This window comes from Setaria viridis, chromosome 9, assembly GCF_005286985.2.
Source record: "Setaria viridis chromosome 9, Setaria_viridis_v4.0, whole genome shotgun sequence".
Taxonomy (NCBI): domain Eukaryota; kingdom Viridiplantae; phylum Streptophyta; class Magnoliopsida; order Poales; family Poaceae; genus Setaria; species Setaria viridis.
Genome location: NC_048271.2, coordinates 4,668,177 through 4,695,769, shown reverse-complemented (window position 1 = coordinate 4,695,769; position 27,593 = coordinate 4,668,177). Strand labels below are relative to the sequence as shown.

At 46.0% G+C, this 27,593-nt stretch overlaps 5 protein-coding genes across 7 annotated transcripts; 2 read left to right on the top strand and 3 right to left on the bottom strand.

Annotated features, from left to right (window-relative positions):
* The first annotated feature begins 298 nt into the window (after nt 1-298).
* LOC117839995 (serine/threonine-protein kinase Aurora-3) lies at nt 299-3,419 on the top strand. The gene is made up of 3 exons (XM_034720448.2): nt 299-410; nt 501-793; nt 3,306-3,419. Exons 1-3 carry the CDS (start codon nt 299-301, stop codon nt 3,417-3,419), a joined length of 519 nt encoding a protein of 172 aa, XP_034576339.2.
* A 1,424-nt stretch (nt 3,420-4,843) lies between these two features.
* On the top strand, nt 4,844-8,516 carry LOC117839994 (protein TUNICAMYCIN INDUCED 1). Its single transcript, XM_034720447.2, has 2 exons — nt 4,844-5,541; nt 7,583-8,516. Exons 1-2 carry the CDS (start codon nt 5,008-5,010, stop codon nt 8,339-8,341), a joined length of 1,293 nt encoding a protein of 430 aa, XP_034576338.1. The 5' UTR covers nt 4,844-5,007; the 3' UTR covers nt 8,342-8,516.
* Nucleotides 8,517-8,817: 301 nt separating this feature from the next.
* Nucleotides 8,818-11,999, bottom strand: LOC117839993 (uncharacterized). Of its 2 annotated transcripts, XM_034720446.2 has the most exons (6): nt 10,624-11,988; nt 10,445-10,513; nt 10,295-10,363; nt 10,075-10,161; nt 9,551-9,618; nt 8,818-9,461 (listed from the first exon to the last, which is right to left on the bottom strand). In XM_034720446.2, the coding sequence occupies exons 1-6, from the start codon at nt 11,635-11,637 to the stop codon at nt 9,341-9,343; spliced, it is 1,428 nt and encodes a 475-aa protein (XP_034576337.1). In that variant the 5' UTR covers nt 11,638-11,988; the 3' UTR covers nt 8,818-9,340. The 2 variants fall into 2 exon arrangements, 1 of the variants encoding a protein (XP_034576337.1); XR_004636927.2 differs by lacking the exon at nt 8,818-9,461 and having other exon boundaries at nt 9,556-9,618; nt 10,276-10,363; nt 10,624-11,999.
* Nucleotides 12,000-13,260: 1,261 nt separating this feature from the next.
* LOC117838926 (uncharacterized) lies at nt 13,261-19,433 on the bottom strand. Of its 2 annotated transcripts, none has more exons than XM_034719130.2 (7): nt 18,520-19,433; nt 17,778-17,886; nt 16,758-17,192; nt 15,781-16,258; nt 15,207-15,238; nt 15,034-15,088; nt 13,261-13,738 (listed from the first exon to the last, which is right to left on the bottom strand). In XM_034719130.2, the coding sequence occupies exons 1-6, from the start codon at nt 19,422-19,424 to the stop codon at nt 15,053-15,055; spliced, it is 1,995 nt and encodes a 664-aa protein (XP_034575021.2). In that variant the 5' UTR covers nt 19,425-19,433; the 3' UTR covers nt 13,261-13,738; nt 15,034-15,052. The 2 variants fall into 2 exon arrangements, with proteins under 2 accessions (XP_034575021.2, XP_034575023.2); XM_034719132.2 differs by lacking the exon at nt 13,261-13,738 and adding an exon at nt 14,259-14,584.
* Nucleotides 19,434-19,571: 138 nt separating this feature from the next.
* On the bottom strand, nt 19,572-21,456 carry LOC117838927 (CCG-binding protein 1). Its single transcript, XM_034719133.2, has 3 exons — nt 21,203-21,456; nt 20,278-20,351; nt 19,572-20,190 (listed from the first exon to the last, which is right to left on the bottom strand). The coding sequence occupies exons 1-3, from the start codon at nt 21,393-21,395 to the stop codon at nt 19,867-19,869; spliced, it is 591 nt and encodes a 196-aa protein (XP_034575024.1). The 5' UTR covers nt 21,396-21,456; the 3' UTR covers nt 19,572-19,866.
* Between the last annotated feature and the right edge of the window lie 6,137 nt (nt 21,457-27,593).

Below are 27,593 nucleotides of genomic sequence, written 5' to 3'. Positions count from 1 at the left end.
TTTAGTCCCACCATCAAACACCCCAGCTATCAAACACCCCAGAGCTGGGTCATTCGGTTGAGACCAGTAACCAGAATAACCGAACATTTACCACTCGCTCATTCTTGTTCGTCTGTTTTCCCCCTTCTACCTCTCGCTCGCATGTTCTTCCTCCAGTTCTTCTGATTGTATCCCTTGGGTTGCGGTTGAGCAAAGCGAGACCATAACACTTCCTCCAACTCGACGACTCGACGGCGACGCAACTCGCCGCGGCCTTCCTCACCTCGTCTCCCTCCCACGGCGGCCACTCCCGCGCACGATGGCGGCGCGTAAGGAGTGGAGCATGTCCGACTTCGAGATCGGCAGGTACATCGGCGAGGCCGCGAGGGCAAGTTTCGCCCGCGAGGGCAAGTTTCGCCCGCGAGAAGAAGGTTGGTTCTCGGAAGCATCGCTCTCCAATCCCCCAAGTTTCCCCCAAAATTTTGCCTGCTGAGGCTGACCTGCGCATGGCGATGATCCAGAGCGGGTACGTGGTGGCGCTCAAGGTGACGTACAAGGCGAAGCTGGGTACCAGTTCCACTCGCACCTGCGGCGGGAGATTGAAATCCAGAAAGGGCTCGATCACCCCAACGTGCTCCGCCTCTTCGCCTGGTTCCACGACGAAGAGCGCGTCGTCCTCGTCCTCGAATACGCGGCCCGTGGTGAGCTGTACAAGGTCCTCCGCACCGCTGGCCGCTTCACCGAGCGCACCGCCGCCACCATAAGGACCCCTTGCCCCTGTTCCTTTTGCTTCACTGTTAATTTTGCCCCAAACGTTTGTACCTCCGGCTGGATTGGACCCGTTGCCTTCCTTCTACTGTTTATGACTTAAATTATGTTAGCCTGAACCCATAATATTAGAGGCAAGGCTCTTGTGGCAGCAATTGTTTAATATTTGTTAGGGAAATACTGCAGGCTACTCTAACGTTACTTTTATTATTTATTAAAACAAAACCAAGATGAAAACGGCAGAGGAAAGAGAGAGGAAAAGGAAGGAGAAAGAAAAGCACCTTATCCGCTTCCTCCGTCCTAAATTACCATTCGTTTTGGCTTTTCTAGATACATAGCTTTTGCTACGTATCTAGACATATATACATCTAGATCCATATCAAAAGTTTTGTATCTAGAAAACCCAAAAGAAATAGTAATTTGGGACGGAGGGAGTACTAACAAAGTTTCAGAGAACTAGTCCATGAGACGATTAGGTCTTAAGTTGGCAATTCTATGACATTACTTCTATCGACTCCTGAAAGACATCAAGAGGGTCTTCAGAAATGCCACCAACTTGATTTTACTCTGATACCATGTATAACTCATTAATTGCTGATTCCTTGATACTGGTTTCCTGTGCATTGGAAACAAGTAGAAGTTACAGTTCATAAAAAAGGCGGTTGAAGCAGCAAATTCTTTGATATTAAAAAACTTTGAGTTCCATTTTATAATTTGTCAAAATGGTTCTTGGGTTTTATAGACTTTTGTATTTTCTGATTGCAACATTAAGTATCAGAAACTCTGCAATACAAGGCAAAGGATCAATCCCGTTCTACAAGTTAAGCTGAAACAAAGTTTTCCACAAACAGCGACCACATGAAGTGCACTCTGCGGTTTACTCCACTCGACCTATACATTTACACATGAAACAATGTGAGAATACATTGCATTTCCTTTAGCATGAACACTGCAGCTTTTGATAATGCCATTAATGGCCAAGAACATGTGCTGGCAACTGGCATTGCCATAACAGTTCCTAGAATATGATATACATATGCAGGCTTCCTTCTGATTTGCCATTCTTTTGTTAGATTCTGACGGCTCAACGCCGCAAGCCTTGCTGGTGCACTGGCGCACTGTCACAGGAAGCAGGTCATTCATAGGGATATCAAACCAGAGAATCTGCTACTTGATATCGAGGTTGGTTCTTTATGCAGTTGTGGCACCTCAATGCTGTTATCATTTCTATTTATTTTTTGTGAGCAAATTTAGTGGCACCTGTCTTTGTACTTTAACTTCCTTCTGTTTTGTTATAATTTTTCTAGCCTGATGGTCTTATTTCAGCACAGCATTTATTTGAAACATAACCATTACTGCAAACCTTGTTCAAGAGTAGTGCTCGTACTTTTTACACCATTTTTTTATAATTTTAATAGGCTGATGGTCTTCTTTCTGTACCGTGCACACTATAAGCTCTGATAGAACCACTGCTGTAAGTTTGCTCAAGAATCTAATCTATAGCTAACATCATAAAACCTCATATGGTTGAAAATCTCTCTAAATGGTTTGCTCCTCTTAACTGTACAACTGTACACTATAAAAGTATTTCACTATTTTTTGCATGTAAACAATACAGAGTTTAAGAATTTTATATGCTGTGTAGGAAGGGTAGACAACATTAAAATGTGAAATTAGCCATTAAAATGTGAAATTCAAGTCACTGCATTATATGTATGATGAAGATGATGTTTGCTTTACAGTTCAATAAGTGTAACCCATTTTGCATGTAATTCATACTGGACAGGATATGCAGGATGCCTCTACGAATAGATTTGAAAACTCATATATATTGTTGCTGATACGCATAACATATATGTGGAGAAATGGTTATGCAAATGCAAGTGCTTATTAAATGTCTTGGTATTTCTAAAGAACTGCTATTGTCATGATGGACATCACTAAGTGCTAGCAGCAAAATTGTTAGTTATGCTGCCTGTTAAGTCGGGGAAAAAGAAAATCGTGGCTGATGCCTCATGCTACTGTCTTGAACTCTTGATGCACCAAGCATGAGTGTTTATCCGATAACTAGTTAACTTCCATTTTCTCCAGGGCCGGCTTAAAATTGCAGATTTTGGATGGGCAGCTCGATCAAATGCTAAACGACACACACTATGTGGCACAATTGATTATCTGGCACCAGAGATGATAGATAAAAAAGCTCACGATCATGCTGTTGACAACTGGACTTTAGGAATCCTGTGCTATGAGTTCTTATATGGCTCACCTCCTTTTGAAGCTGATAAACAGGCTGATACCTTCAGAAGGTATGGCCTGAAACATCTGCTTTCTTTTTCTCCCCTATCTTCATTCCTTAACATTCTGTGCCACATGAATCTTGAGCAAGATAGTTAGAGTGGATTTGACATTCCCTTCAACTCCTTCCGTATCTTCAGAAGCTAAGGATCTCATTTCCAAGGCAACGTCAAAAACTATTAGTTATATATCATATATAAGAGATTAATTAAAGTGGTGGGTGTGGACTGGACTGTTGACTTTAAGTGCGGTTTTGTATGCAGCTTCTAGTGAAGGATTCAAGCAAGAGGCTTTCTCTTGAAGACATAATGAAGCATCCATGGATCAAAAAGAATGCAGAACCTTCAGGGAGTTGCATTAAGCAAAAAGACCTATGAAGAGTTAAGGTAAATGATAATCCCTCTATCTGTTTCTATTGGCGATACGAGGATGTGAAAAGGCCAAACTTCATAAGTTTTGACCAACAATTAATCAAATTATGTGCATATTTATGCATGAAAGTTATATCAGTAAATTTGTCTTTCAGAAACATTTTAATATGGTATTGACCTTGTAACAATAGATATTATATTTGCAAGAGAACTTAATGGTCAATGTATGCCCTTAAAGACTTTCAAATCCTAATATGTCTTATAAAAGGAGTGTGCAAGATATCGTCTGATAAACACTCACTCTATTACTTTGCTGAGCATGGAAATTATTATTTTGGTCCCACAGTTATAATATTCCTGTTTAGCTTCACATACTTTATCTTTGCCATATCTGATTATATTGAGCTGTTAAATGCAAGGATTTAACAATTATTGCACCCATAAGAATTAGTGCATGTTCATATCCAAAATACTCCCTCCGTCCCAAATTACTATTCGTTTCAGCTTTTCTTGATATGTAGCTTTTGGTACGTATCTACATATATATATCTAGGTTCATAGCAAATGCTATATATCTAGAAAAGCTAAAACGAATTGTATTAGGCTAACGCACTTTCATAAGGATGGCTCATTTTTTCTATCTGTCTGCATGTTTGCATAATCAATGCACCTTTTGCTCTGCTGACTACTTGTAAATGACACACAATTACTGTAAAGTATCACCCCGATATTTAGCTAAATTTCCTTATGGTCTTCTCTACAGCCTGTTCTCATCTGAAAATCGGCCTATTTTGGCGAACGACTTGTTTGCCAGTGGCCCAGAAACTTCACATGTAAGTTAACTGATGTGGTGTGCCGAACTCGTCGCTTTTGGAGCTCAAATATGAGGGCACTGTGGATGTTTGTAGTTCTGTTAGTTCTGGAGTGGTTGTGTGCCTGCAGGCTTGCTCCTACAAGCGGGAGGAGTCTGTACTCTGTTGCCGATTGAGGATGGAATTGGATGCAGCGCTAGTGTGTTTCCCTTTTGAAGTGAGCTGTGAAACCTTTGTAAATTGGAGCATTGATGGTTCGTGCGGATGGATGTGGTTTTGCCTGTGGGCAATCTTACTTATTCATTGTCGAATATTGCAGTATTTTGTGTTCTGAACAGCACTGACGGTATTAGTAATTCCGTGGTCTGTAGCAACGAAATTCTGGCCATTTCAAAACGAAATACGCAAAGCCTTCTCCACCGGGAACATGCCGCTACTAGCGTTCGTCTGCTGGGTGCCGCTACTTACGATACGAGTAGCTGGCTCAACCGAGCAAAGGCGCTTTGGCCGCCTAATTACGTAACCCACTGTTGCGTCACTGAGTCTGATGGGAATAAAGGCCCAGACGGCTGGCGCCACGCCGTAACCAATCTTGTTTTCCGGGCCCACACGTCAGCCTTTGCTTATACGGTTCTAACCATCCACGAGCGCACCCACCAGGCTTCATCGTCTCCGCTCTTCCTCCTCCGCGAAGAGATCCCCCTCTCCGGGGAAGGAGGCCTGGAGACCTACTCTTCCTCGAACTCCAATCCTTCCAGAACCTTCCCGATCCTCCGACCCCCATGGCCTCCTCGCCCCTCCCTCTCACCTCCCTCGTCCTCCTCGCGCTGCTGCTCCTCTCCGCCCCGTCTCCGTCCGCTTCCGCCTCGCTCTCCTTCCTCGCCGATTCCTTCAACGCCTCCGTCTCCACCTTCGCGGACCCGGAGCTGGAGGACCCGGCCCCGGAGCCCACCTTCCTCGAGGAGGTCATCGACGCCGTCTCGGAGAAGTACGACTGGGACCCGGACGCCGAGGTCAGGGTCTGGCCGCTCGACGCCGACGCCGTCCGCGTTGGCGCGGTGCAGCGGTACGATTTTCGGGCGCGGGCGGGCGGGGTGGCGGCGCTGGCGCGGTTCTCCGACGAGGCCGTGGAGTGGAGGCGCCCCACCTCGCCCGCGGTCGAGGAGGTGGACGGACCGGACGGGATCGACGTCGTCCCCGGCGACGGCGCGTTTGGGTTCAGCCGCGGCGTGAGGGACGTGGAGCTGGTCGGGCCGGTGGAGTTGAAGCTCGCTGGCGATGAGGATGGCGGCCTCGTCGAGCTCCAGTTGCCATCGGTGAGTGGGTTGACTTTGACTTGTCGCTCCTCCCGATTTTGCATCCGATCAGTTGCTTGCGGGTTTGGTTTGGTTGGTGTGGAATTGTGTTAGTTACAATCCTGCAAGGTTGGGGTTCAACAGCTGAGTTGATTTAGCAGCAGCTATTGTACTGTAGAAGTACATCTGCATCTATATTTCGCCCTGTTGTTAGTGTTGCTGATAACTTCGCATTGATTGCTGGTGTGTAGTAGTTCAACGTTAAACCAGTATGGATCCCTGGTTTTGGTAAGGTAATTGTGTAGAATCAACACTCAGGTTGGTTCAAGGTGTTGTTCTGGCTTGATTATATTGGGGCTATCTAGTATTGGACTCATGTACAGTGATTTAAGCATAGTGCAACATACTGTCGGCATTTAAGTTTATGTTAATATTTGGCTCCGTTTGGCAGGGCTTCACCACCGGCTCCTCCACCGGCTTCTGGTGAAGCCCTACCAAAGGGGCACAAGCAAAACGGCTCCAGTGCAGGAGCTCCATGAAATCCACTCTCTGGAGCGTTTTGGTGGGGGAGAAGCCAAAAAATTTGGCTCCCCGCGGCTTCATCCTCAACCGCGGGTGCATGTGACCCTTTTACCCACCGTGGCCCATGGCCGAGGACAGCAGGGAGCAGGCGTGGGGCAGAGCAACGGCGCGGTGGAGCTCCATGGCTGGGACAGGGCGCGCGCCGGAGGGAGGCGGCGCATTGGCGCGGGTTGGAGGGAGGCGGCGCTGGGGCGCACGCCGAAGGGAGGTGGCGCATCCGTGCGGGCCAGAGGGAGGCGGCGCTAGGCCAGCGGGCTGGTGCACTGGGAGCGAAGGAGCCGGGGCCGGCGGTGCGAGATGGAGCAGAGGCGCTGGGGGGCTGATGGTGCGAGTGGATAAGGAAGGAAACGGGGTGATGAAGAGATGAAGGAAAGAGAAGAAAAAAAAGGAGGGGAGAAAAAAAGAAATATGAAGAAAAGAAGAAAAACTGGAAGAAAAAAATGAAGGACATTGTGGACATTTCACTTTTTTATCCATTTGAAACAATGAAGAGAAGCTATTTTGCCAAACGTTTTTCTAACCAAACAAGCTGAAGCTAAAAAAAGCTGCTCCACGAGAGAAGCCACAGCTGGAACTGTTTCAGCCACAGCCAAACGAACCCTTATTGGCACACACCATATGGAAATTTGTTACTATTGAATACAGATAGAAGGCAGTTTTATTAGACATTTAAATTTTGAATGCTTCGTTCTTTTCAGTACCTGCTTTCTGGTTGAACTGTTGAAGTGAATGTATCTTTATGATTGTTTTAGTTGGATTAGAGTGTAGCTCAACAACAAAAGATAAGACAAGGACCAGTGAAATAGAAAACAAACATTCTGTTCTTGCTTGCCATGTAATCTGGGTATTGCTAGCTGTCATGGGTGTAATGGAACAGGACATGTTAGATTTGCTTGGTTACTAACTGATGGCCGGCTGTGAAATCTATTGATTATTTTAGAAGAATGTAGTTTTGCGTGCATCACTGAAGTGATTGATCTGCTAGTCTATTGATTGGTTTCTTACTACTGAATAATAACATCGTGGTATTATTGATGCATAAGGGTATACAAGTTGCAGTAGCAGCCGCAGCAGGAGCAACACCTTCGATCCATCTTGTTTTAGAACTTTGCTGGCTAGGTTTTCATATTTGATTTAGTGTTTGCTATCAATGTCGCTTTCAAATTTTGTCTTACTAGACTCACTTTTCAATTGTCGTGCGCTGAGCATGTGACAAAATGATGTCGGTTTTCTTGGTTTGCCGTATATAGTTACCCAGTCTTTAACAAATTAGTAAGGTCTAGCTCTTCACATTCTGTGCTAGCATCTTTTTATGAATTAATAACAAAACATCCATAGGCTAATTTTGTCTTTCCTTTTGTAGACTTATGGCAATCCTGTTTTACTCAGCATATATTTCATCAACTCTTAGTATTAGAAAATGCACACTGTAATATTTCCCTTGATTGTTGCAGAACCTTATGTTGCACTTCTTGTGCAGGGGAATGTCACTTATACAAGGCTGAAGAAGATACTAGTCGCTGATGGAGTTGGATTAGAGGTCATCGGTGCACAGAAAGTTTCACTTTCCCACCCACACAGTATAGGTCTTTTAGCAAATGGAAGCTTGCTGAGTAGTAGCAACAACCTCAGCCAAATATGGCCTTGGAGCACAACTTGTGCCCCACTACTTCAAGTTGGTGTTGTAGGATCAGTTGTAATTGTGGTGCATCAAACCAGTGTGTCTGGAGGCCATGTGAAGACTGAGTTGAGGTCACATGACACCATGGAGTTATTGCCGGACAAGTGTCAAGTCAACGTATCAAATCGGTTGATCTCAGCATGTTTGTTCTGCTCAATTAGCCCAAGACTGATAAAGCTTGAAAGGATCTTGAAGAGTTGGTTTAGCAAAAGAAACATGGAGAATAGCTCAATGCATTTCATTGAAGCTAAAGTGACATCGATACCTTTGGTGAAATTCCGTTTGGAGCTTGAAAGGGACATCACTGAAGAGGATCCCATCTGGAAAGATGTTCCAGAATGGAAAACACTACCTATTGTCCAGCGAGTCACCCTTGACATTGTAGCTAGGGTGGAAGATGACGATAGGCTGAAGGCTATTTCAGTGAAGAAGGTTAGACAACCGTTCCCTATAGTGGACACTACTTCTTGGGGCAGCCTGACTTCAAATGTTTCGTTCACACAGTTTATGTCATTTGTATTACCACCAGAACCTCTGTCGCTGGATGTAAAATGGTGATAGCTTTTGCTCTGGTCTGCTTCTCATAGGGATGATAGGAAATTGCACATATACCTCGATTCCGTGTATACTTGAGTAGGCTGGAAGTGTACCTGAAAAATGGTCATGCTGTAACATCTTGTTAAAATTTTGTATTGCTTCTGGCAACTGTGTGAGTAACGTCTTACATTGTTCATAGTGCCTTTGTGCAACGGCTGTCATTAGGGCCTTGCGAGTTCTGATTCATAACTGCCTTCCTTGTTCAAGTTTATAGCCATGCAATATCACTAAAAAAATTTAGTCATGCTGTATTGTTGATTTTTTTCCAGCTTGTAATTCTAAGTTACATGTGCATTCTTCGTGCAGCTATGCCATTGCATGTTGTATTCTGAATTCGTGTCCCTGCAGACCCCTAATGTGTGCTCCAGTTCTGCCAGTTTATTACCATGATTTTGATGATCCGAAACAGGTGAAATACCATGCAACGCACGCAAATATAAAAGCAAACAGACTGATCTCATTTAAATTACCTCAAGAATTCCAGAACACCAAAATATAATATGGCTAGCAGGGCAAAAGTTTTACACCATACAACATGAATTCAATCAAACCATAGTGTCGCCCTCAGCACCATGCTGGCCGATACACGAATGATGAGCCTCATAATACAGAGTGAGCAATCTTATGCTTTCTATTTCCTTTACACAAGTTTCGAACATCATCCCCATGTCTCAAAAACAGAACATAATTTGCCATGTGATGCTCTGCCTTTACAAACATGTATTCTGGGGGGTTTCTTCTAGGGCTACAGCGTACAAGAATTGTTGCCCTCAAAAGAGCAGCTGCCCATAAGGAGGGTAAAACTAATGTCAGCCAAGCTGCCAATGGGCATCTGCAGCAAGGCGACAACTAATAAATAAGAATGCAAAATGTGGCTCAGCTTATCACTTGTCAGTAAAGCTCGGCCGAAAAAAGGAAAAATGGGGCTGGATTTTCCATGCAGCATTGCCACAATGCATGTCAGGAGGTAGCGACAGTGAATTGCGCCATATCGTGCTCATATATTGTATCTGATATTTTCGATGGTGGCCAGTATCGAAGCACAGATCTCCCTAGGATGCTCTTCATTGGAAGAGGTCCCCTGCAGAGATAATACAGCACATAAGCTATTGTTGTGGAAATTGGGGTTAAAAATATGAAGCACAATCCTCCATTAGGAGTTTGGCATACCAGTTATGCGAATCAAAGCTGTTGTTTCTGTTGTCCCCGAGTACAAATACATAGCCTTCAGGCACACTCTGCCCAAGCAACAACAATTAATTAGCATGTGCCACTACTACAGTTTTGGAAGATAAAACTGCTTTATACCCGTATGCGATCCACCAATAAAAGGCCCAACCCATAGAGATCAATCAAGATAGAAAACAAGAACAAATTTGAGTAGTTTTCAGAGATAAAACTGCTCTATACTTGTATGTGATCCACCAATAACAGACCCAGCCATAGAGATTAACCATGATAGAAAACAAGAACAAATTTGAGGTTGCAGCCAATTCAATGTTTCAACTTATCAAATTTTGTCAAACATGCTATTTCAGCATATCAAATATTTGACATCTTAACATCTTCTCTAACAGAATCAAAAGTTATTTGAGATAGGATTGATGTCATATAACTAAGATGTTGTCAACATACAGCAAAGTACAAACTACAAATAATGGTGCTTTAGTATGTAATAAGAGAAGTTGTCATACCAGTGGATCCATTACATAGTCAGCCGGCTCCAGCACAAAGTCCTCATCCTGGACTACTCCATTAACCAACAAGTTACCATCACGTACCTATCAAATACAATGAATGGCGATGGGTACAAATCATAAATGAATCATATAACCCCCAAAATTGTTTATTAAACAATAATGTAAAATTGAAGGAAAACATAAAGAGGTTACTACCATTGGGATAAAAGCTTACTTCAACGATGTCCCCACCCTTAGCCACAACTCTCTTGATGAACACATCACTTGAGCTGTAGCCCAATGCCTACCAAAAAAAAAAATTGTTCTTATTATAACTAACCTTGATGAGCTAGATAAGACAAAATAGAGATAAAGATTATCATACCTGAAGGACTGGAGGTGCACGAAAGATCACAATGTCCAAAATTTCCGGCTCTCGGAAAATGTACGAAACCTAGTCACAATAGGAGCTGGATGTTAAATGCTTGTTCACCATCATCAGCAGACAATACATAGGCAAGAAAAATCCTATTCATGTAACATAGTGAATGTAAAGCATTATACCTTCTCAGCAAGGATTCGGTCACCAACATCAAATGTTGGGTACATGGACTTGGATGGAATGGACCTCGGCTCAGCTAGGGATGATCTATAGAGCAGCGGCACAGTCACAGCAGCGAAGACAGTCTTTGCATCATCCGAGCATGAGCTCACCCACCTTGAGAGCCAACCGGCCCTCCTGCTCACCCTTGCACCAGTGGCAAGACTAGCACCGCTCTTCCTCACCATCCCAGCTGCACCGGAGGCGATGGCGCCACTACCAATCCCAGCTGAACCTGAGGCAATGCTGGCACTACCAACCAATGCTTGAATGCCCACCTTGGAAGGAGCAGCCACAGCAGGTGACGGCACAGGTGCAGGACCGGGCAATGGGACAGCTCTGCGTGGTGCAGGACGCGGTGATGGTGCAGCTGCGCGAGGTGCAGTTGCTGTTGAGGCACCTGCTGCGCGGGATGCAGGCGCCGTCGAGGCACCTGCTGGGCGTCCTGAGCTGCGGGACGCTGTGGCAGCGGTGACGATGTCACTGCAGGGGAGCCACTTGGTCGCCTGCAGGAACGGGAGGAGCGCGGCAGGGCTGAATCCGGCTGATATTGACGGCGACGCCGCGAGGGAGGAGGCCCCCGCAATGCCACCAGTCGAACCCATCCCGGACGCGAACACCGACAGCAGCCCCACTGCCAACGACGCCGGGGGCTCATCGACCGGTGCCTTCGTGGAGGACGACCGCGGGAGCAACAGCGAGTGGCCACCTCCCGCGGAGGCGGCCTGGGGCAGAGCCTTGGGGCTGGGCTTCGGGTGGTTGTGATCCTCGGCGTCATGGTGGGAGTCGGAGCGGCGGGAGGACGCGAAGAGGCAGAAGGGGCGGGATAACGCGTCCTGGATGAAGCGGCACCCCGCGCCGGGTGCAGCGCCAGCGCCAGCGCCCGCGGCGGCGGCGGAGGTGCAGCGCAGGCCGAAGGACGAGGCCAGGTTCTGCGCCACGTAGCCCGAGTAGGACATGGTGATGCGGATCGCCATGGCGGCGGCGCCTCGCGCACGCGCGAAGGCGGAGGCGGGTACTCCTGGGTCGCTGGACCTTACTGGAGATGGCGGCCCATTCCGATCGGGTGGCCGTCGGCGGGAGGGCGCGCGGGGTATCGGAGATCTAGGGTTCCGTGGGAGGGCAGCCGGATGCGGCTACAAGGATCGGCGGAGAGGGAAGGAAAACAGATCGAGGAGAGGGGGTGGGTGTCCGGCGAGGTGCTGCCTCGCCGGCGGTGCCACCGAGGTGAGCGGCGGCGGCGGCGAGGTCGGGGGGGAAGGTGGGGAGATGCGGGTGGAAGCCTGAAAGGCTGGAAGGGAAGCGACGACGCGGCTCTTTTATGTCGGCGAGGAGTTCGTGGAAGCCGCTCGGATTTTCGGGGATTTTTTTACGGGGTGGCCCTGCTAAGTTGGAACGAGAGTGGTGGGGCGGATCAACTCGGGGTGCGTTTGGTTCTAGGGTCACGTAGAATGGTTCGACAAGGTGTTTGGTTGGAGAGGGTTAGAATGATTTTGATTAAGTTAAGCGATATGTTTCTCCGATGCGGGTTGTAGGTATCCGTCCAAAATGAGTGAACGCATCCAACCCACATGCACGGCGTCTCCCACCATTTTGTTCGAGAGGAGGAGTAGGCGGGGAGAAGGGAGGGGCGGGCGGCGGCGACCGGCGTCGGGGAGAAAGGAGGGGCGAGTGTTGGCGTCGGCGTGGAGCACGAGCTACGGTTGTCGGAAGAAACAAAGGAAGAAGAAGATGCAGGGGCGAGCTCCGAGCACGACACCGGGAGGGTCGGTGGAGGGCGAGCTTCACGCGGCGACGAGCATGGGTGGCCGCCGGAGGGATGAGCGGTGGAGTGAGCTCGGGCGGCGCCCCCCACGGAGGGGATGAGCTTGATCCGAGGACGGCGCCGGCGAGCCCACGGTCACGGCCTCTACGTAGGGGAGCTCGTCCTCGAGGCGGCCCCGGCGAGGCCGTCTGCCAGGGAGCCCATCCCGAGGGGTGCCGGCGAGCCCCGGTTGCTCCATGACCTGGGCACAAACAGGGAGCAGAGAGGCGAACAAGAAGATGGGAGGCGGCAGATGGCAGATGAGACCACGAGGAAGAAGCAAGGATAAGGCTCAAGGAAAAAAAAGAAAAATATTGAATAGAAAATGACAGGTGGGTCCACCAACTGTTGTGGCTAGCGATATTAAAATAACATCCATCACAACCTTCTCAACCTATCCAATCGAACATAAAAATTGGAACGGATCCATCCCTCTCATCCAAATACGAGATAGGTTGAATCCAACCTAAAAAATGGGATGAACCTAACCTATTCCACATCATCCCAAAACTAAACACATGCTTAGATATCGCCGCATCCGCATGCTGCAAAGTTATGGGAAGAAAAACCGAAAAGGAGATTTTTTCAAAAAAAAAACGAAAAGGAGAGTGGCACTTTTGGGGGTTTACCTTTCGCGTTTAGATCTGCTGACTTTTATCTGATATTTTCCGGCAAGCATTTTTCTCTTTGAAATAACCGAGTTTGAAGATGTTACGGGATTGATTACACATTGCACGCAATTTGCAACAGTGATTCTCTTTATCCGCGAATACACGCACGATGAAGCATCAACATCAAGCATTGCAACTATCGACCGTTAAAGCTCGAAATTCTAAGGTTAGACAGATCGCAGATGCACTGCCACACACACAATTGGGTCAAGTCTATACTCATTCTATCCAGTAATCGATGCTATAGTCACCATCTTCACAGCTATACCAAAGCATGTACAGGATCCCCAAATTTCACAAAACTACAGTTAGTTCCTGGCACTCAGAGAAAGGGAGAGGATGAGCCTAATTCAGAGCATCCCACCACCGATGATCGGAAAGAACCTGATTCAACCCACTAGTTTTACGCCCGACAGTGACGACACTTTGCTACACCTCAAAGCAAAGCAACGCGGACCAGCCTCCGGTGGTTGATTGGTTGCCGACCTGCCGAGGCGATGCTTCTTCGCAGTTTCCCCATCCCCAATCCAGGTCACAGATCATCTCACGTGGTTGCCGCCCACGAGCCGTAAGAGAGAGCACTGCACGGCCATAACCTCCAGACTGCGAGGGAAGTAAGTAAACGCAGATTCGGATTAGAGTTGAACGAGTCCAGATTCCAACAGAAATAAACAAGAATGAAGGGGCACCACATGGTTTGGTTAGAACGATTCAGAGGCCAAAGATGAATGCATGAACGCCACCATAATGTCCTTATAACAATTAAAGTAACAGCTCTTCTATACAAACATATGCGAGGAATCGTCAGATAGTAGAACTTCAACGGCTGAAATTCCACTAATTTTCTGCTGGGCTTCTGACATAGGAACTGCCGTAAGCACTGACGTAGCCCGGACGCAGATAGGGATATTAATTTTTGGGTAAGGAGGCACTAAAGAAAAAATATCGACTCGGCTACCCACCAGACTTTGATAACGAAATCACAACGTGCCCTCAGGAACCTACATGACAATGCACGCAGCAGCTGCTTTTGTGGCATTTTGTTAGAAACACAGATCAAATATGCAACTAGCCAATTCAGAAGTTAACATGAACCAATGCCCTTAAACAAGTATACAGGTCCTGATCTGAAAGCGTGGATTTTTTCAATAATCTACTGCACCAACAAAGAAGCTTGGTTCTTAGATTACAAGCGAGGCAATGGCCAAACCAAACAACATGCCCACTGTGTCGGCAGTCGTCGGAAACAGTCCTACATTTATTTGCACAATGCAGATTCACGAAGAGGGTTTGGACGAATATTTTGGAAAGGATGGCCATCCCGGTTCTGCAGCCGGCGGACGGGCCGATGTTGGACAACCTACAGGAATGGTGGACGGCCATGGCGAGCAGGCCGTGCAACTCGAGGAAAGGCTTACGTTCACTGATCATGCTGATCTTGTGGACAATCTGGAAGGAGAGGAATGTAAGGATTTTCAACCACAAAGAGTCTACCGTTGCCACAATATGCTACAAAATTAAGGATGAGTTAAACAACTGGATGATGGCGGGCGCCAAGCAACATATCATCTCTGTCCGGCCAAATCTAAGAGAAGTTTTAGAATTTTTTTTCTCTAAATCTTTGTTTAGAGTGTTTAGTTTTTAATCCCTCCCATCTGGGAGCTCCTTCTTTTTAATATAATTGGCAGCCTGCCGGTTCGTTTTTTTTTAAAAAAAAGAAGCTTGGTTCTAGACTTCCTAGTGTGCAGCAACAGGAATGTGAAATAGTCCATGTTTTAAAAGTGTGTGGAAGTGTAAAAATGCGCCGTGCAATAGACCAAAGAAACAACGGGGTAACCTGTTGACACAAGCTGTTGCGGAAAAAAGGAGGGGAAAGGGATGGAGTCAAATGGACATACATGAGGATGAAATACACAGCTAGCGGTTTCTATTTCTTCCGGGTTTCGTCCTTCCCTGTAAACAATTGGACATGCACAGGAAAATGACATCAATATAGTGAAAGATAAAAAGCAATCAACACGGAAGATGACAAGTGATAGCTCTGACTCTGCAAAATTCAAAGCTCACTCACAGTACGATTGATGCCTGAAGCTGCTATTCCACCTATATATGAACATAAAGGCACGAAGTTAAGCAACTCTTACAAATAAGAGAAACCAGGATTATAACTATCTGGAACATAAAAGCCAAATAACCATGAGGATCAGGCAGGGAAGTTTAATCCTGTAGGCATGGAAACTAACAATCAGGCACAATGGACAAACATTATCACAACTGTAAGCAACAAGATAAAAGACAAAAGTGCTGATGCCTTCTCCTTTGACCATTTTCACTGCATGCAACTCAGATGCATCATACATGCCAAACAGCATACAAGGATGATCGAATTCAAATAAGAGCGATCAAATACACTAAAGATCTGAATATTGTATTTTATCCTTCATGTTTCAACAGCAGAATTCATTAGTTTTTACAAATCCCGAATCAAGAAGGTACATGACATTGACCATATTTATAATTCTAAACTTTGCTGCTGATTCCGTGAAGTCCTTATTGAACTTCAAGTAAACTAATGTAACTTCTGATTCAAAGAGGCCAAATTGTTTTCTGATTCTATCCAGTTGCGCATAGCATGTGATGCATACCTCCGGACGGTATTGGGAAAAGTGAAGTAGCAGAAAAGGGGGTGCCAGTCCCTAACAAAGATGCAGCCTGTGTGGATCCAAGCTCAAGTGTGGAGAATGAACCAAATGGTGTGAACTGCAACACGGGCCAGGGTGAACTTAAAGGGTTCGTTGTTAATGGAGCAGGGCTAGTTTGCATGCGGGATGGAGGCAAAACAGAAGGCAGTGGAAGAGTTGGATAAGATCTTGGGGAAGTTGCTACAGTGGGGAATGAAGTTTGGTGTAGCTGGCTTGATATCACTGGCACAACAACTACTGTTGTTGGCTGGCCTGGAGGCGGTAGATGCAACATCGGATGCTTTATTCTGGCAGTTGCTTGCTGTTTGGCTTCCTCTCTTCTATTTGCCTTGAGAAAAGGATTACTCAAATCACCCCTGCATCGTCGATTATTCAGATACTGAGTCTTCATTGTTTCAACACTCTGATGAATATGTTCTGCCTGGACAAACAAAAAAAATATAAATTTAGTATAAACGAAAATATACCAAGATGGTATAGTTCCAAACAGGACATTATCTTTATTTTTACAAAGCCAGCAACGACAGCTAACTAGCTAAGGTTGTTATATTAGAAGGGAGAAAATACAACGCGCAGAAGAGATTTAGACAAGCAGGAGGTTACCAAATAAAAATATTATCAACCTACAGTCATCAACATATATAGAGGAACTTATGGTTCTGTTACTAAATCCAAAGTTATATCAGGTCACGTTTTTATCAGAAGTAATAAGATGGATGGGAGCTGGCGATCTAGGAGGAAGCTCAAAACAGGAATAGACAAAAGTGAATGAGACTTTGCATTCCCTGAAGAGACAACTTTATTATAAATTCATAGTGACTGAATATTTGATTTGTGAGCTTTGTTAGCATGATTAGAAAACACATGTTGTGTTAGATTTCTAAGTATTTGTGAAGGATAGCATTTTGTGTGAGAGTTACCTTAGATGCCAAATGGATTAGATAGTCATGGACATTAGACATAACTTTTGATAGAGATTCCAAAGATTCTGCAAAGGTTTTATCATTCTTCGTCTGGACAAGCTGTTCTAGTTCTAGAATCCATTTGCAGCATTCTCCAAGGTGATCCTCAAACCTGGCAATTGTGTGTTGCACAAAAGGAGAAGGCCGCCTTGTAGCACTACTATAACAATGAAAGCTCGGTGCCGTGGTCAAGAGCTGACTGAAATCAGTCTGAGCACCAGAAGATCCAGAGTGATTTGCAATTCCAGCACTTAAATGCACAAACCTTGGCCTCAGCTTTACATATGAACGTATAGCAAAACCTGTGTTCCACATAATTTCTTTGATGACAGTCATTAAGCTCTCAATGGAAATCTTCTCTCTATTCATGGTGGTAGAGATAGATACAGCCTCCTGTTACATAAAGAAAACAAATCTTCCTATGAGAAAGAGTCCCTTGAAGTTAAAGGTGCTACTTCACACAGTTGGATTCACAAATTATGTGAAACAACCTATATTTTCATTTTTCAAGCGCCTTTTCATTAAAAGTAAATTCCACACCAAAAAAAAGAAAACTATACAAAAAAGGTGCCAGAACTCTGTCGAACATTTCAATCATTCAGAATATGTCACACCAGTTACTTGACAGTATATATTTCTATTCTAAGTGCCCTAGTCAAACTCAAAAGTCAAAACAAAGGTCCACCTTGAAGAGGCATTCAGGCGATGGCAGTGACAACATTAGAATGAAGTATAAAGACAACTCTACCAGGGAAATTCATGTTATAACAAAATTTGATATAAACTGGAAGCGCACCAAATTATGAAGGCTTAATTATAATTGAAGTGACTATCAAACATGAAATTGCAAATGAATATACTCGAGAACATTTAATATCACTGATAACACATTGATCTGTGAAGGCTGCAACATATACCGAAGTTACTACTCCACAAAACATGCATCGCAGATTGAACAACAAAAGTAGTAAAACAAACCTGAGTAATCTGACCAGCATCAAATTCAAAACTGAACGGTGATAGGTCATCAAGGCGACTGCACTGATCCAATCGTTCACTATCATCTCTGTACTCCCTAATATTGTCCCTGAAATCAAGCAAGAACCAGGTGATCATCACAGTAAAAGCTTGGTCCAAGATAAGTCGATCGAGATCTATCCCAAAATCTTCGGATTCTTAACCACAACCTGGTGGAAAACCCCAGAAGGTCACTACAGTATGAAACAAAACCCCACCAGAAACAAATTTCACAGGAAGTTTCCTACACAGAAGCAAGAAAAGCAAAGTGACCTCCAACGACATCCAGAACACAATGTGACCCATGAAACCCACAATTCTGATCTAAACCACACCATGCGTCTTCCATTCATCATACCAACAACAACACAATGTGACCCAATACCCCCACGATTCTGATCTCAATAACACAATGTGCCTTCCATTCACCATAACAAAAGAAACCGAACACAATAATCCAAGAAATTCACAACTCTGATCTCAAAAACAGAATGCGCCCTCCACTCACCGTACTAAAGAAATCAATCTAGAACACAATGTGACCGAGAAATCTACAATTCGATATCAACAACATAACGCGCTCTCCATTAATGCAATGCAGCCAAACCTCGGAGAAGAACCCCAATCCTGACCGGAAATAAACGCCTCTATCACCAATCACTCAACCGTAGAACATCAAGCAAGAGTGCAGAGCAAGCCGTACTCGATTCGAAGAAGCAGCCCCTGGGAGACAGGGTGCAGCTCCTCCCACCTGGTCTCGTACCCGGCGGCACCCCCATCCACGGTGTACAGCATCAGCTCCTGCGACTGCAGCCGCCCCGCTGCCGCCGACGCCCACGCCTGCTGCAAACCCTTCTGCGCGGCCAACGCCTGCTGCTGGTGGTGGTGCTGCTGCTGATACTCCCCAAATAATTCCGCCTGGCGCCGCTGCTCCGACATCCTCGTCGCCGCTACCGCCTCCTGCGATTGCTGAGACTGCGACGGCCCAGGAGGCGCAAGGGAAAGCGAAGTCGCCACGGGCGCACTGGGTGTCGTCGTCGGCGTCCCTCCCGGCGTCGGGTACAGTGGCCCGGTCGTCCCCGGCGATGGCGGAGGCGTGTTGGATTGCGAGAGGGCGAGTGCCTGCGCCAGATCATCGCCCTCCTCTCCGATCGTCTCGAGACCCGGCTTCGGCTGCACCGAGCCCCCGCGACCGGGGGAGGGGAAGTCGGCATCGGAGAAGCTGAGGCGCTTGGACGTGGCCAGCAGGTCGGGGCGCAGGTTCAGGTCCAACCAATGGTGGAGGCCAGGCATGGCGGTTCGTTCCCGGAAGGGGAAACCGAGAGGGCGCGCGGCCGGGCGGGGTTGCGGCCCTTGCAGGTGGCGTGGAGTGGCCGGGTGGGTGGGGTTTCGCGCAAGGGCAGGGGTATTTATTGCCTTGGCAGGTGGAGTTGCCGGAACCGGCCGCTCCAAGACGGCAAGCGCCAACGGCCTGTGGTGCGGCCTGCGGCGACGGCGAGGCCACCTTGGCCGGCCGGTGGTGGCGTTGCGTTGTGCCGTTGCCCCAGGCAATCGGCGAGTACGAAGATGAACACAGATTTTAGCATGTGCCCCAAAGAAACGACCCATTTTGCAACACACGGAACAAGTGAAAAGTGGCAGTCATGGCTCACGAGAGGTCAGCAGAACTGCCATCAGCACATCAGTTCAAAACGCCATTCTTAAATCCTAACTGTGATGTCCAGAATTTTCCCCAAAGAAAAAGAAACTATGATGTCCACGAACTCTGATGAAACCCAGAGATTTTATTCCAGTATATATAAAATGATGCATCATTACACAGAACCTCGAAGGGGGATAAAGAGTGGAATAAAAGCTATTCTGGACGTAGGAGCTGTACAGCACAAAGCAGACACCATCATACAGTTCATATAGCAAAAGCAGGGAAGAACAAGCTTAATCTGCATAGGTGCAACATCAACACTAATCTATATCAGAGGCCACAGAGGTTCAGATTATCACGCCGCAAAATTTCGAAAACGGACAATTGGATGATGGTGGATGACTTGATTCAGTCAGTCTCATGATCAGGGCGTGGGGTGTACCAATCAGGGTATCTCCCCATCCTTCTGAGTAACCTGGTGTAAGAAGACTCAGGCATCAGGGCTTCCTCTTCTTCAGCAAGCTCTTCCTGCGTTTTCGGCAACCCGTCAGGCACAGGGAAAGGCCTCGGCTTCGCTGATTGCCCCAGGGAGCTTGATGAGACGGTAGCACGAGTTTTCTCAGCCATCTTCTTCCGTAGATTTGAACGGTGATGGATGCTATCAATCAGGTATCTCACATCTCCCTCTGAATCCTTCACCATCCTTGCGATTTCATCTTTGGGTAGCTCTTGCTGTTGAACAATGAACAGGTGGAGATTTAGATGAGTCCAAGCGCGGGATTACAGATATCTGTTGATGATGGATTAATTAGCACGTACCTCAAGTTTATTCAGTTCAAAATATGCATCCCAACAGCTGCAACATTCATCACCTTCTATGGTCGTGCAATAATCTGTATCCATTTCAAACAAGAAGAAGCACTGTTAACTAGTTGCACACGACTATCCAGTTATCGAAGGCACAACCTCAATTGAGAAGTTTCCTACCTGATTTACACAAGTCAGGAAAAAAAGCTTTACTGAAAATTTCTGTGAGTTCAGTAAAATTTTATCTATCTTTCTTCAGTAGCACTATCTCTGCCTAATTTGAGATACCGCTCATAATTTTACAGTAGGACATCATGATTCAGATCATGCATCCCATGAAACAACTCCGCAATTATATTTGAAGTGTAGCTCCATTGATAATGAAGACAGAAGAGTATGCCTATTTACAGACCTCGGCGACACAAATTCCATCTTACAGCAAGACTGTGCATTTAGAAAGCATATCCCACTAAAACAGTTCAGAGATCATTCCCTAATATAAATATACTGAAAACTGAGTTCTCTGCAAATGATACGTGCCTCTGAATAATGGACAACGTTCTTAACTTCTTACTAGAACGTTTCCCTCCTTGTGCTTGTTCACCACCACATTCTAACCAGTGAGCAATTCGATTCAATACACGCTAGTTATCTAGTTCTACAAATCTACAACTACAGAAAGACATGGGAAAATACGTTTGAACTTTGAACTACAACAGGAGTTAGTATCACGATCTACCTAATTTTACGCCAACATAACATCTTAGTACCATCCAAAAGTACGGTTTAATCAGGAAAACAACAAAATCAGAAACAAAGCTAAACTAAAAAAAGACATCGGCAGGATGCCGCATCACACGCATAGAAAACTCAGAAAAATAGATCATGGAGCAACGACGTGAGACAGCGAGTGTACTGCGGCAGCGGAGCATCGTACCTGTGATCTGGTCCTTGGTGCGCTGGACGAGGGGCTTCTCCTGCCTGAGGAACTCGTCGAGGATGCTGCGGCTGGAACTGAAGGGCTTCCGCTTCGGGATCGAGTCGTAGTTCCGCACCGCGCGCACCGTCAACGCCGCCGCCGGCGAAGCCGCCGCTGGCACCAGCGGCCGGAGTGTAGTGGAAGGCATCATTTGCGGTGAATTTTCGGTGGATTTCGCGCAGCAGAATTGCGAGTGGATTGGCTCGGGAGAGCTATATAAAGCAGCGGCACCGGCAAGTGTCAGTATAGAACGGATAAGGATCGGAGCGCATCATGGAACACTTTTTCCTCTTTTGCAGAATGATCCTTCATGTATATATTATTTTCTAAAACAACCTTGTATCTTCGTCTTCCATTCAAAGGCTGTATATGCAGAAGAAGAATGCACGCGCACGTAAATTTGTGGGGGCTAGAATGCTTAAGAGTGTGGCGAGTCGCAATCAGCGAAATGGTCTGGTAGCGAGAGTACAAAACAATGTTCTGGAACGATAAGAAATATCTTGAGATACTTTTGAGAGATAATTCCAGTTTCGTGCACCCGGTATTGGACTTTCTGGGACTGTTCCATGGGCTTGCTTGTTGCATGTGAGCCGTCGGTTTTGGCCCCGTTCGTAACTTTGTATCAGCAGCTGCCTTTCCTTCGTTTTACGGAGTACCGGCTATGCAGTGGAAAAGACTAAATTGCACCAAACTGAATATTATTGCTTAGTTAGTATTTACAGTATTATTTTATAAGTGAAACCTGGCTCTCAGTTTTTAGATTAAATCTAGAAATTATTTTTTAGATTTAATCTAGAAATTAACGACCTTACGGGCCGCACCTAGATCGAAGTTTTTCTTCGCGCGCAGGCCAAAAGATGAAATAGGCCGAAATCACTCCACGGGCCCGCGGCCATTTCTCACTGTCAGCCCTTGGCCATTTCTCCCCGCGCGCGGCGTCGTCCGTCGTTGCGCAGGGCGCAGGTGGGCTTGCATCCGCGGGCCGCGTGCAGCTGGAAGGGCAGGCAACTCAGGTGCAGGACTCGGGTTTCTGAGATTAATAAAAAAAAAGGTGGACTTGGAGATCCAAGTATCCAACTGCCCTTGTCGTCACCGGAAAGCCATTGGCACCAATACTCTACTGAAACTTGGGGAGTCACGCGAGTACGCAACACATGCTGCTCCCTTCCACGAGCTGATTCATCGCATAGCAAGTTCTACTCCATGTTGTCGTGACCTGGACCTCCTGGCTGCCCAGGGATTAGGCACACCAACCCTTTTCCGAGCCCTGGGTGTGTGTTGTGGACTTGTGGGTAATCCTTGGGCCTACGTTTGACTAGATGTTTGGTTGGATCGTCCTTGGCTCGTCAATCTGTTTGACATGGTGGCATGATTAGCAAATGTAAGAGGAATGATTGATTCATATCTGCAAAGGCAACCATAATGCGATGGAAAGTCATCAATCGTACCTTCCCTGCACCTGAACATGAATAACTCATCTAAAATTTTTAGGTAAAAAAAGATGAAGTGATGGGCTTATTTAATTGCCCAACCAAACTGTCCAGGTGTGTTTTGTACACCACGGGCAGCCACTCTATATCGTTCCTACAAGACAGTAGTATGTACAGTACTGCCAGTACAGCACAAATACTTGCAAGGTAAGGACATGTGTGCAGTGCAGCCTGCAACAACAGTTTCCAGATGTGCTTACCGAAAAAGAAGTGTCTGCTTTTAATTATTCTGCATCAAAGGAGAAAGGAGACAAACACAAGGAGGCTAGAAGCTTTGCCCAAAGACAACAAGATAGCCTACCTGCTACTCTAATTGGAAGTAGAGAAGGCAGTCGCCATGTACCATAATGGACAGGTAAACAATAAAAGTGGCACATTATCGCAAGTGTTCTCTTTTTTTTTTACAAAGCTGTGCAATTGCAGCTGTACCTGTACCTGTATGGATACGAGTACAATCTTATCTCCAATTGGAACTGGTCCTGGCTGTATATCAAAAGGCTTGAAAAGCTGTGGTTAGGTGTATATGCTTTGGCCTTTAGCCAAAAGCTTTCTCTGAGCTGTGGCAAAGGGGATTCAAGAGGAAAACAGCATTATGGCATGGGCCAGTTGTGAGATAGATTTGGCTTTTGACCCTTCCTCCTTTTTTTTCCAACACTTTGCCACTCAGAGGAGGGAGAGGGAGAAAGAACGATGGAAAACCAGATGGTTCCTCCTAATCTCTTCATCAACTGTCAAAGCTTCCCTGCAGGTAAGTCTCCGCCTTGAATTCTGATGAATAGACTGAACAACATCTATAATTGAGTTGTGAGCTTGTGCTATCAAGAGGAATGAGTCTAAACACATCTTCTAGAAAAGAAAGCTATGTGTGTCCTATGGTCATGCCAGGCTTTAAACTAGTATCATGGATGCTCCACATGGAGAAGAAAAAAAGATAAGGGAAAGATTGCCATCCATGGGCATTGACCTGAATTAGTTGGATTTGTCCTCTACCTTTGTTTATCTTAGTCCATAATCCTTCGGTTTTTTAAGGATATGGTCACATTGGTGGCCTTTGGCCGTCCAATAATGTTGCTATCTTGTGCATCAACCGAGTCATCACGCCATGATTGGGTTTAATAAAGTCATACCACTCACCAATGTCTTGTAGTAGTATGCATATATTTCTGCTCCGGCAGTCAATTTGACGCAGCATCCGCTGTGTAGGCACAAGAGGAAGAATTATGCTGGCATTATGACCGTTTTGAATTAAAAAATCAAGAAAATCTGGGAATAAAAGGCACCGAAATGATGTATAATTGTGCCTAGTAGTCGTGCTTATTGTTCTTAAAAAATACTCCAAAAGAGGTAAGAAATCTTCCTACAAAAGTTCCTTAAGTATTCATCAATCCTTGAAACAAACTCAAAAGGACAACCAAAAGAACTACTACAAATGATTCATTGAAATTTAATAAATAAATGGAAAGGTAGTAGCCGATTAATGAAGTCTACGAGACGTCGAGACACAATATCGGACTGGCCCAATAGATGTTCCAATCCAATTTCCAAACATCATGCATGATCCTGGACATCATATCGGAGTATGCTTTAGAAGCCTGAGGATGACCCCCTGATGCATCAACATCGAGCACTAGTATAATATGGAGATCGAGCAGCCATGGTCACCAACGTTGACGCCGTGCATATTAAAACATTTCCCCGATCTCGACGGGATTCGTGGATGAGCAGGTAGCTGACGACTGACAAATAGACCAAGGAGTTCTAGCTGATCAGTTTCCTTTACATCCTGTACCAATCCGGACAGAGTCTATCAGATGCAAATTCTGCTTCTTCTCTGAAGCTGATTCATATAGGTGATGTCTGAAGTCTGAACATGGATCGGAGGATCATGTACAGAACGCAAGTTGGAGGCCCTCCTGAACATGGCCACAGAGGAAACCAAGGGCCACACAGTTCAATGAAAAGGAACTCCAGCAAGACAGACAACCCCCCCTGTTCTTGTTTAAGCACGGCTGATGGCGGCACGGCGTTGGCTTGCAACCGGGGTTTCAGGTTGACATTATCATCAAACCGGTTGAAGAAAACCTTCTGCACAAAACTATTCGTCGGTTGAAGAAAACCTTCTGCACAAAACTATTCGTGCTTACTCAAGGCAGCTCAGGCCTCTAGCACTGTAGCACACTGTAGCGTTTTGTTTGTATTTATGAATTATTGTCCAATTATTGACTAATTAGGCTCAAAAGATTCGTCTCGCAAAGTATAACAAAAATGTGCAATTAGTTTTTGATTTTGTCTATATTTAATACTTCATGCATGTATCGCAAGTTTAATGTGATGGGGAATCTTCTTTTTGCATAGTGTCAAAGTTGGGAGTTTTGGGTGACTAAACATGCCCTCAGTTGGTTTCGGTCGTCCATGGACGGCGACAGAGATCGGTGATGTCCCGGTGCTGATCCGACCCCCGTACTGCGCGCGAATCGGTCAAAAATCCAGAGCTCGGGCGCGTCGGGTAGCGCCGATTTTTGCATGGCTGCGGCGAGGAGGCTGACGGCAACCGGGGCCGCCAGCGCCGCTACCGACAAAGGCATGAACAAATATTCCCCGCCTCGCATGTGAAAGGAGCTCGTTTGGAGCTCTACGCGAAAGCTACGAATTTCACACGAATTCGGTTCAGTTTCGGACGGGAAAAACAGGGAATATTTCATCCGTCCAAATCTCGCCCTGACAGGCCGAGTGTTGTTTGGCAGCGGAAAGTCCAGCTCCAGCGCGTAGTCTTTTTGACAGGGGTGCGTGTGCTTGCATTGCATGCGTGGGCCCTCCGTGTGGACACGCATGGTCGATGGGACTTGAGACTGTCAGTCAGGCAGGGCTGGAAATTGGAAAAACCAAGCCCACGGTTTGGACGATCTGAGCGCAGAACACACGAACACCGACATGGATCTTCTGCCGATCACTCACTGACCGACAGACGCTGCTTCTTTTCTGCATCTAGATGCGCAGCAATCGACCGGCGACGCGATCGCGTGGTCGTTTTCTTCGCGATCGGCGTACGTCCTACGAGATCGCACGGTTCGACGGACTCGCTTTGTTCGTAGTCTTCGTACCGTACGTGCCCTGTATGAGTATCCCGGGACGACACACGAGCAAGATCTGCCCGGACTCGGGTGGATTGTGGAACGGACGCGTCCTTCGCCTCGGAAATCAAAGCCTCCTCCCTCTCCGTGTCAGCGTGTGTGTGGGGAGGGGGGATGAAAGCGTTGCGTGCTAAAAATTATATCCTCTTACATTTTACATTTGGGTGTTTGGGTACGAGATGCTAAACTTTATCAGGTCACATCGGATGTTCGGATGCTAATCAGGAGGACTAAATATGAGCTAATTATAAAACTAATTATAAAACTTTAATAACCTTAATAGATTCGTCTCGCGAATTAGACTCCATCTGTGCAATTAGTTTTGTAATTAGACTATATTTAATACTCCTAATTAGTATCAAATATCTGGTGTGATACCCCCTTAATTAAGAAAAAAATAAGGTGGAGATCCCTTTATCTTGCTAAAGAAAAGACTGAGCAATGAGAATTACTGAATCATATTGCGTCATCTAAAATCTCCGTAAATCCCCAAATGCCCATGCATTTGAAATCAGCCCGATGACTTCTCTAGTTCCCTGGCCGAAACCATGGACAGTTGAGGTTCACCGTCCCACAATAGTTCAAGGTCACGCTATACCAAGTCATTGGTAACTGTGCGCAAATTCCTAAAAGGGCTTAGACTACGCTGATTGCTGACATTCCACAAGAGACTGGGCCAAACTACTTTAATAGTACGGCTAGGTATCATATCAATAATCTACACTTACTATGCATTTGCCAAAAAAAAAAAGGTGTAGTTTGGATGCTTGTACATAAAGCTGACGGCCACGCATGCCGCATGTCTCTTGCAGCTGAAAACAACTCGGGTGGTGTTCTTCAGCTGTTCATTTGTTGCCCCTGCAAGAAACCGCATGAACTAACAAGTAACAGTGTACTAACAGCACTGTCCTCCCACCTCCCTGGAGCTACTCCATTTGGGCTTGCTGCCATGTACGTTTGCTACAGGACATCTATTTGTTAACCTGTTCTTATCACTGGTGTGAATCGCAATGCTCGTCGTCAGTTAAGCGTTTGATCCTGAACGCCGTCCGCCAACTGTCAGGAGCGCGTGACTTCAGGAACATGCTTGCTTGATCGTTTGGGAAACGTGTGTTCCTACAGTAATCTCGTGCAATGCAAGCTGGAATCTGAACAGCTTATCGATCGACAGAGCTTGCAATTCTTGGTGCTGAAAACGAGAGATCATGTTTAGCCTCGATCGGAAACCAGCTCGTTCCTTTCACCTTCTGATAACGAGTTGGAAGCGATCATCATGTTTTAGTTTGTGGCTGGTAATACCCTTTTGTTGTACTGCTGCATTATTGAGTTTTTTTGTTGACATCCCAAGAATTTTTGCTGAATGCAAGAAAAATTATCGGATCGGTTTGCTAATTTTTGCATTGCGAATTCCTGGTGCAAACCGTGGCAAGCACATGCACTTGTACGATGGCCATCCATAGGCTGTACGGTACCGTGGGAGAAAAGAAATCAGGGCATCGTTAGGTTTGACAATAAACATGCGGGGATTAGGACGTGAAGTTCCTGTATGACCATCATAATCAGGCAGGGTCCCATACTTCCCATGTAAGATGCGACGGGGGAGAAGCTTTTGCTGATGTGGACTCTTCTGAACCATGGGCAATTGACCATAGGATGGAAATTCAGTAATTCCAGAGGGTTTGTAGTGAAATCCATCCCCCAAGGAGAATATCTTTACGACAAAGTCAA

Excerpts from the sequence above, each read along its gene's own strand:
- LOC117839995 (XM_034720448.2), top strand. The coding sequence starts at position 299 with ATGGCGGCGCGTAAGGAGTGGAGCATGTCCGACTTCGAGATCGGCAGG. Across the intron at positions 411-500 it reads GTTTCGCCCGCGAGAAGAAG|AGCGGGTACGTGGTGGCGCT; the intron begins GTTGGTTCTCGG and ends GCGATGATCCAG. Across the intron at positions 794-3,305 it reads CTGTTAATTTTGCCCCAAAC|CTTCTAGTGAAGGATTCAAG; the intron begins GTTTGTACCTCC and ends TTTTGTATGCAG.
- LOC117839994 (XM_034720447.2), top strand. The coding sequence starts at position 5,008 with ATGGCCTCCTCGCCCCTCCCTCTCACCTCCCTCGTCCTCCTCGCGCTG. Across the intron at positions 5,542-7,582 it reads TCGAGCTCCAGTTGCCATCG|GGGAATGTCACTTATACAAG; the intron begins GTGAGTGGGTTG and ends CTTCTTGTGCAG.
- LOC117839993 (XM_034720446.2), bottom strand. The coding sequence starts at position 11,637 with ATGGCGATCCGCATCACCATGTCCTACTCGGGCTACGTGGCGCAGAAC. Across the intron at positions 10,514-10,623 it reads ACCGAATCCTTGCTGAGAAG|GTTTCGTACATTTTCCGAGA; the intron begins GTATAATGCTTT and ends TATTGTGACTAG. Across the intron at positions 9,462-9,550 it reads AGCTTTGATTCGCATAACTG|GGGACCTCTTCCAATGAAGA; the intron begins GTATGCCAAACT and ends TTATCTCTGCAG.
- LOC117838926 (XM_034719130.2), bottom strand. The coding sequence starts at position 19,424 with ATGGGTCGTTTCTTTGGGGCACATGCTAAAATCTGTGTTCATCTTCGT. Across the intron at positions 15,239-15,780 it reads TTTCCCAATACCGTCCGGAG|GTGGAATAGCAGCTTCAGGC; the intron begins GTATGCATCACA and ends GTTCATATATAG. Across the intron at positions 15,089-15,206 it reads CTTCAGGCATCAATCGTACT|GGAAGGACGAAACCCGGAAG; the intron begins GTGAGTGAGCTT and ends AATTGTTTACAG.
- LOC117838927 (XM_034719133.2), bottom strand. The coding sequence starts at position 21,395 with ATGATGCCTTCCACTACACTCCGGCCGCTGGTGCCAGCGGCGGCTTCG. Across the intron at positions 20,352-21,202 it reads CACCAAGGACCAGATCACAG|ATTATTGCACGACCATAGAA; the intron begins GTACGATGCTCC and ends AAATGGATACAG. Across the intron at positions 20,191-20,277 it reads TTGAACTGAATAAACTTGAG|CAAGAGCTACCCAAAGATGA; the intron begins GTACGTGCTAAT and ends ATTGTTCAACAG.